General features: G+C 34.6%; 1 protein-coding gene across 4 annotated transcripts; it reads left to right on the top strand.

Annotated features, from left to right (window-relative positions):
• Positions 1 to 685: 685 nt before the first annotated feature.
• LOC114283026 (calmodulin-binding protein 60 B) lies at positions 686 to 7,862 on the top strand. 4 transcript variants are annotated; one of them, XM_082868399.1, is made up of 9 exons: positions 686 to 900; positions 1,865 to 1,930; positions 2,014 to 2,089; positions 2,477 to 2,529; positions 3,435 to 3,937; positions 4,635 to 4,795; positions 4,929 to 5,132; positions 6,077 to 6,248; positions 6,960 to 7,862. In XM_082868399.1, the coding sequence occupies exons 3-9, from the start codon at positions 2,030 to 2,032 to the stop codon at positions 7,439 to 7,441; spliced, it is 1,635 nt and encodes a 544-aa protein (XP_082724525.1). In that variant the 5' UTR covers positions 686 to 900; positions 1,865 to 1,930; positions 2,014 to 2,029; the 3' UTR covers positions 7,442 to 7,862. The 4 variants fall into 4 exon arrangements, with proteins under 4 accessions (XP_082724525.1, XP_082724527.1, XP_082724526.1 ...); XM_082868401.1 differs by lacking the exon at positions 686 to 900 and adding an exon at positions 923 to 1,016; XM_082868400.1 differs by lacking the exon at positions 686 to 900 and adding an exon at positions 975 to 1,110.
• Positions 7,863 to 8,357: the final 495 nt, after the last annotated feature.

Genomic DNA, 8,357 nt, shown 5'->3' with positions numbered 1-8,357 from the left:
TTTATGAAATGATTAGTAAGTACGATTTTAAAGCTAAAGTTGTCCATTTTATAAAACAAAATACAATAAATATGTCTATCATTGTCTGATCAAATTATTTTTTTATATATATTTTTATTTTATGAGATTTATGATATAAACCGTTCAAATCATCCTTACGAATCTCCTTAGAGCTCACAAAATGAAGTCACGAGGTGTATGAAGATAATGGAGTATTGAGGAGTGCTATTCCTAATGAGTAAACAATATTACAATAAAATTAAAAATATGAGATTTAAATTATTTAAATTGAAATTATAAAAAATAAGAATAAATTATATCGGTGATTTTTTACATTTTTTTTCTTGTGTTATTTTGGTCTATATAATTTCAATTGGCTCAATTTTAATCATTAATTTTAAATTTGATATCAATCTTGTCAAATTAATAATGTCTTTAGTATTTTTGACATATAATAATATCTGAATTGATTGAGATTAATTCATCAAGTTAAGTAAATTTATAATTTTACTTTTTATAATATGACAAATACCACTTATAAATAATACACCTCTATTTTTTTTATTAAAAATACTAAGAATTATAATTAATTTGATTAAATTAAGATAAAATCATAGATTCATTACCCAAAAAAATGGAATGAAATGAAATGAAATTTTGTTCTAAGGGACCAAATGTGTAATTTACCTAAATGACAATTACTTAGGCCCTTCACGATATAGATTTTGGAAATTGGAACCCACACCAGAAGAGTGAAATTCAAAGCCATGGCCTTGCTAGTCTCCATCTCACGCCGTCGCTTAACTCGACGCGTCTTCCTCATCATATTATTCTCTCTGCAACTTCCACCAATCTTCTTCGCATCACACTCATCTTTCACCCTCAATTCCTACTCAGCAGGTGCTCCTTTTCTCTCTGTCCCTTTCTCTATCATCTTCTCTCTCTTCGCCATTGTTTGGTGTGATTGATTGTATTATTATTCTATTAAAGTTCTAACTAACGACTACACACTTGTGGTTTGTTGTACTCTTCTCTCGTACCCGTTTTTTTCTATCTTTACGCGGTTGGTTCGTTGTTGGGTTTGAATTTAGTTTTTAGAATCTCAACTGGGTATAATCCTATAATTCTATCTATACCCTTTAATTAATCGAGTTCTACGTTATTTCCAACTTTGTTGAATCCAAAAAAAAAAAAAAAAAAAATCAATTAAATATTCTCTACCCCACACGCACACACGTACACAGACAAACCCACACAAACCCACAACACATACATAATAATGTGATAGTTAATGTGCTCTTGTCATTTGGGGTTCATTACTTGACTTGTGTCATTTACGCGTTTGTTTTGTAATTCGATTGAACTTTCCCTGTACTTTCCCTGTAGATGGGCCAGTTCTGTTTCTTTATATAGTGTTGAAATTGTGAAATTTTAGGTTACTTGTTTTAGATTTTGAGAATTTTTTTGGTTGTTCACAACTTGTTTTTTGATTGGTCTGTTCAGTTCATATAGATAGTGCTGAAGTTGTGAAATATTGGGTCACTTGATTTTAGATTTTGGGAATTTTTTGGTTGTTTACAACTTGTTAGTCATTCAGTTGTTGGGTTTTTGATGGGTCAGTTCAGTTTCTATATATAAGTTGTGAATTTTGGGTTGGTTGGTTTAAGATTTTGGGAGTTTTTGGTTGTTTTTCAACTTGTTAGCCATTCATTTGTTGGGTTTTTGATGGGTCAGTTCAGTTTCTATAAGTAAGTTGTGAAAGTTTGGGTTACTTGGTTTTAGATTTGGGGAATTTTTGGTTTTTTATAACTTGTTAGTCATTCAGTTTTTTTGGGTTTTTGATGGTATTGAAACGGCATTTTAGTGATCAGGAGGGGGATGTTGGGTCAGAAGTTCCGAGGGAGTCCAAACGACCACTTACTTTTGCGAGGTGAGAAGGAATTCAGTGTCCATTTTTGTGTTTTGTTAGCCGTTATGATGGGTTTTTGATTTGAAACTCTGATTTTTGTGCAGTGCTGTTAGAGATGTGATGAAAGCACTTTCGACGCATGAATTTTTGACAAAGTTGGAACCTTTTGTGCGGAGTGTGGTAGGATGAATTTCTATGTTCTTAAAGTCTAAATCTTTTATTTTTTACCCTTTAAGTTTAATGAATAAGGTCTTGATTCTAGTTGAAGTTTGGCACGTGAAGCAAACTTCTTCTAAGCTCTGTTTCTTGGAACTGAATTCGTTATGTTATGTTATGTTATTTGTTTTTATGAAGTATGTTGTCTGGTTACAAAAATTTCTTCATCATACACGTGTGAATTTATTAAGCTTTACAGGAATATGAGAGTAGTTTGAAAATTGTGACAACTTTGATGCACGGTGCATCCTGGTTAATTATGGGGGGTCTGAATCTGTTTTTCCATTCATGATTGGAATGACTGACATTATTACTATTATGTTCATTATTCCTTATTTATTTGTCTGATAGGTGCGGGATGAAGTGGAGCGTGCAATTGAACTCTATCATCAGTCCTCTCCAAGGCAAGCTCTTTGTGTCAAGTGTTTGTCGTGCAGTCTTTATAGGAAGCATCAGTGTCCTAAGATTCTTTTTTGTTTGAGTCTTCTAGTATGCCAGGATTTAGGATCAGATCAAATTTGGTTTATGTGGTTATTCTGACTGCGTAAATCATGTTGATTTGCCTAAGTCATTTGTTCAGGTTTAATTTTCCTTTTTAGCTATGGATCTTGTTTGCCATCAAGGGCCGTGCCACGTGAGTACCTGGGGGAGGCACGTGCCCCCCCTCAACTTTTTGAAAATTACACTTTTACCTCTAATAAAAAAAGATTTTAAAATTTGTGTCTTTGAAGTTTCAAGTATGCTCTTAAATTTTTATACCTCCTCTTTATTTACTTTTTATTTTTAATAAAATTCATGCAATTTATCACTTTAAATGTTTAATTATGCTAAAATTTTCTATTGCAATTTTTTTTTTCTCGTGTGTTATTTCTATATCGTCTTTGTAATTTCTTTCTGTACCCCTCTCTTGTGTGTTATGTCTATATCTTCTCTGTAATTTCTTTCTGTACCCCTCTCTATAGTTCGTTTTGTTGTGTATGTGCATGTTGATATAATTTTGTTATCATTTTTTATTAAGGCATACAATCGCTTTTTAAATCATGATGACCATCATACAAAAAATCAAATTAATAACAAAAAAAGAAAAATTATTGATTAACTCGATAATATCTCTATATATAACTTTGGCATTTTAGTGCTACCACCAAATGAAAATTGGTTTTGTTGGTCTGTGATTCTTGCTAAGATTTCAACTTAATGTTCAACCTCTAAGCCAAAAGCCACTGTTTGAAGTTTTTCTCAAATTTTTTTTTTTTTTTTTTAAATTAGAAGATAATTTATTCTGAAATTACATTTGACCTTTCTGCAGATCATCACTCGATCTATTTGAATCATCTCAAGAAAGGCCTGAAAGGGCTTGGCAATTGCATTTTGACGATAAGTTGCCCTCTACCATCTTCACAAGCAGCAGAATAGAATCTCAGGATCGTAAACCAGTTAAAATAGTCATACTTGATGCAATTTCCAAGAAGATTATAACATCTGGCCCCTTCTCTTCAATTAAGATTGAAATTGTCGTGCTTGATGGTGATTTTGGAGCTGACGATCAAGAGGATTGGACTGAGAAGGAGTTTAATGCAAATGTTGTGCGTGAAAGAGAAGGCAAAAGGCCACTGGTGACTGGGGAATTGGTAATTTCATTGAGAGGTGGAGTTGGTTATATTGGTGATGTCAACTTTACAGATAATTCAAGCTGGATAAGAAGTCGAAGGTTTAGATTAGGAGCAAGACCTGTTCAAAGCATTTCCACTGAAGTAAGAATTCGAGAAGCAAGAAGTGAAGCCTTTGTAGTAAAAGATCATCGTGGAGAGTGTAAGTCCTTTCACTTTGCCTCTCTATTTTCATGAATAACTCAAAAATTTTGGCTTGTGGATAATTAGTGATGGAACAATTATGATCAGACATAGATGAAAATGCTAACGTGCCTTCCGTTTCCTATCCTAAAACTCTTTGGAATTCAACATAAAATGATTGTTCTAAATGATCCTGATACTTTCATAAACTTGTGTCACTTTAATGCTAGATAACATCAACTTTTGCCACGATCTTATCTTTGTGAGCTATCAGATTGGAAAAATTGGATATATTAGCTAATAAAATTTGACCCTTTACTTGCAATGCATGTGCATACTTAAAGTTAAAGGACACTTGAGTTGAGAAACTGCTAGTCGTGTTTTCTTCACTTCATGTTCTTTTTGTCGCAATAAATAAATATATAGGACGTAATCACTCAACTTGAGTTCCTCTGCACTTATGTAGTGCACGCACACTTACATAGAGATATCTACTTCATTTATTTATACTTGTTACCCGTTAATTTTGAGGTTGTCAATGAACCATTATATTCAAGATATTCGAATCTTGGGAATACTCCTGTTGAATTGCTAATCATCTCCTCTCATCCCCCTTGATCCTATTGAAGCTCAATGTTTTAATAAATCCATCAAATATGTAATTGCTGAAAACCATAATTATAATTCCAAGACTGAGAGGTGATTTTTTCATTCAGCATATAAAAAGCATCATCCTCCATACTTGGGCGATGAAATATGGCGTTTGGAGAGGATAGCAAAAGATGGTGCGTTCCATAGAAGGTTAGCTCTAAAGGGAATAACTACAGTTAAGGAATTTCTGCGGTTGTATCATGTTGACCAATCTTCACTACGTAATGTAAGATAATCATTCTCTATTCTTTTTCCTTTTCTTTCCCCCCCTTTGATATTTCAAATCATTTAACTGAAGTAGTATATTTAATACTGGGTTGTTGAGGAGTCCATCTAATCCCTTTCCGTGGAAACTGTAGTCACTTGGTGGTGGGATCTCAAACAAGACGTGGGAGACAATCATAGTACATGCTATGGCTTGTGTTCTGGATGATAAGCTCTACATATACTATAGGGATGCAGAAGGGGTTGGGCTTGTGTTCAACTCCATCTTCAAGGTTGTAGCAGTGACCTTTGATGGCCAAACTTACCAGCCTCTGGATAAGCTTGATGCATTTCAGATGGTGCGTATTTCTAGCCTGATATATTTTGGAATCACAACTTAACGGCAGTTTATTCCAAAATGTACTCTTTTGCTATTAAAGTTACCGTTGTTCTGGTTGGTTGAACTGTGCATGCATATGTAAAGCATACCTCAAAATGCTTCTGCAGCAAGAGGGAAGAGCGATTAGGATTCTTACTAATTTACAATTTTTGTTTTCATACTTAATCTCACCTTTGTTTTCAATTAATTTTTTTTCCAAACCTCTTACCTTAGTTTTGAATCTCTCTAAATTGTATCAAATGTCACCTAGACATGGGTTTGGCGACATCAGAAAATTTCAGGACTCCTTGTTAGTGCAATTGCATTTTGACCAATGAAACTCTCGCTCGCAACATGAAGTGATTCGTCCTGTTCAAAAAAAAAATTAAAAAAAAATGAAGCGATTCGTGGCAGCATACTGTGTTCCTTATTTTATATTTAAAGATAATAACAAAATGTAATGTAAGTTGTAACACTAATTTCTAAAGTCTAGAGGAGGAGAATACATATTAATTTACATTGTTTTCCTTTCCAAGTCATTTTATTCAAACTTATGATTTGTTACTTTTGTGTGTATAAGCAATAACAAGTGTTTTCAAGTCTAGAATTTTTTAAAAATAATAGGACATGTTTGGACGTGTGTTTGATGAGTGCTGTGTTATACTGGTGTCTGACTTGGCACGCCACCTTCTTAGAAGCGTCCGTGATTCTTAGCTGGTTCATTAGGGTCAATTTTTCTTCATTTATGGGTTTTATAATGGGACTTAAGGCTTGGTTTGATTTGGTTAATGGGTTTTATGATAAGTGAATTCCAATTTTTTTTCTATTACGATCACCACCATCATATATATCCTGCATTATGGTCCTGAGGTGTTGCCTTGTGATGTGATTCAAATGTGATTAACTTCCCTATTTTATTAGCAGGGGTTGGTGGAAAATTTGAAGACATTTGCTTATAAAAATTTGAATGACTTGGTTCCATTTGTTGATACATCAACATTTGGACCTGCAATGTTACCATCAGGCCTTCTAGCTGACCCGTACAGCAGTCCAAGTTCAAGTCTGCAGGATGTCAACTTCTCAGGGGTGCAACAAGGTATGCAACAATCATCTTTGCCTTTTTTCCTCTGTTTTTCTCGGTCTAGATTTATTAAAAGGTAGTTCACAAAAGGGAATTTCTTTCTTGGGTGTACAATGCACAATTCATTCCTATTTTCCCAATAAATATCACAAAATCTCTGTGGGTATTTTTGTACTAGAAAGCAGACATCTAAAGTAACTTGAAAGTCTGCACATCCTTAAAAGTCTGCACATCCCCCAACTTTAGCTAGGCAGTTAATATCACCGATAGTCAAACATCCTTAAAAGACTTTAATCATCAATGAACTGTGAAAGAATGGGACAGATCTAAGTATTTATCTGCCTAAGTTCTGATGTTCAATATTGTCACAAAAAGGCCCCTGTTGTTTATATTCTCTGTGATTAGTGATTCGAATTCATGATTTTCATTTACCAATTTATGACTGTATCTTTCAAAGTACTAAATGTTGGATCATCAATTGTCCCAAATGTGAGGAAATAGGTCCATCAATGTATACCAAACTAACACTCCCCCTCATGTGCAATCCCATTTCGCATGTGAAGAGAGGAACATATTTAGAGAACAAGGTGCACGATCATAGAGATAACACGGGGTAGAGCTCTAATACCATGTTAGATCACCAATCGTCTCAAAACTTTTAAGTTGTTATGAAATGGGCCCAACAATGTATATCAAGTTAACACTCGACACCATATTCTTTTTCAGATCTGCTTGAGATGCCGCTGGCTTGCAATCATATGGCAACTTCACCACCATATATTTACAATGTAGAAGATGGTAATCAACAAGAAGTTTCTGTGGTACAACAATATCAACCTCTGCAAGTTTTCACTCCAACATTAAGGAACAGTTTGATGGCTACAAATTCTTACTCTGGACCCTATGGTGGTGGAAACAGTTGGGCTCCAAGTGGATCTTCGGGGCCAGTCTTGCAGATTGGTCACCTAACTTCTGATGACAATTGTCCGTCAGAACCAACGACTTGGCAAGGGAATGGATTGTTCTTGGCTTCAAGTAATGAAACAGTTGGAAATGTTTCTTCTAATTTTGGCATCTGTGATTCAAGGAATGGAAAACCTAAAGCGAGGTGGTGTATGATTCGGGCTGCGATAAAGTGGGTAATTTCGTTTAGGCGGGTTGTGGCTGCTAAAAGAAGAATGGCAAGGCTTCTTTACCTGAATTTCTAGATCAAGTTTTTGAGCAGTTGTCTCAAATTTGTAGGAGATAAGCTTCTCTTTGATGGGTTAGTCTTACAATCTTTTGATTGGCTTGAACATCAAATTCAACAAAAGGTTATTGTACATTTGTATTTATTTGAAGCTAGTGATCTCACGATCATATTATGTCAGTTAGGTTGGATGTGGCTGCTAAGTGAATGCAACGCACCTGTGTCTAGTTTACTGATTTCTTGTTCCACTGTCATTTTGCAACTTAGGAGCTAATCTTCTCCTTTGTGTTATTAATTTAGTGGCTAATATGCCATTGCGTCTGAAACTTTCCTTTTTTTCGTAGAAATGCAAATTTGTTGCCTGTACATATCTGCTTCCAGAGTCATATTGTATAATTATATTTGAAATTTATAAATGCATTCTACTTTCTTTTTTTTTTCTTTTTTTTTTTTTTTGCATTAATGGAGTGTGTAATGTTCTGCAATTGTGATCGCGTTTGTGGAATATGTGGCTTGCCATCTGATGATGCCAGTGATACAGAATGGTTTTGTTTCCCTCATCTGTGCTGCAATAGGTTCTCCCTTCCTTGTATTGTTCTCGGCTGTTGCCTGCAATATTGCTTCTGAGCTATTCTGCGTAGACAGAGGCCACTACGTTCTTTTGACTGTTTGATGGCTTAATTATTTCACAAGCGTATGTGGTGCTATACTCAAAATATTCTTTTTAGATAATTGTTCTTAAAATGGCCAAACAGATGCCAACTTGAAGTCTCTGTGAGTTTATTTGTGAAACCCTTGAGCAGGAAGGCTGTTTAAATGCAATGCAGCAAGGGATATGTCGTATAGCTTGAACCAAAACTTGCCAACTGGAAGAAGCCATTGACCAAATTCATTACCAGATACAACCTCAAGCTCAACTGGTGTATTGATCTCAT

Source organism: Camellia sinensis, chromosome 5, assembly GCF_055761805.1.
Source record: "Camellia sinensis isolate YWXY chromosome 5, ASM5576180v1, whole genome shotgun sequence".
Taxonomy (NCBI): domain Eukaryota; kingdom Viridiplantae; phylum Streptophyta; class Magnoliopsida; order Ericales; family Theaceae; genus Camellia; species Camellia sinensis.
The sequence above is the reverse complement of the archived record's forward strand: the minus strand, read 5'-3'. Positions and strand labels throughout refer to the sequence as shown.

Coding starts and splice junctions, on each gene's coding strand:
- LOC114283026 (XM_028225829.2), top strand. CDS start 1,842: ATGGTATTGAAACGGCATTTTAGTGATCAGGAGGGGGATGTTGGGTCA. Junction 5,133..6,076: donor AGCTTGATGCATTTCAGATG/GTGCGTATTTCT, acceptor TTTTATTAGCAG/GGGTTGGTGGAAAATTTGAA. Junction 6,249..6,959: donor CTTCTCAGGGGTGCAACAAG/GTATGCAACAAT, acceptor ATTCTTTTTCAG/ATCTGCTTGAGATGCCGCTG.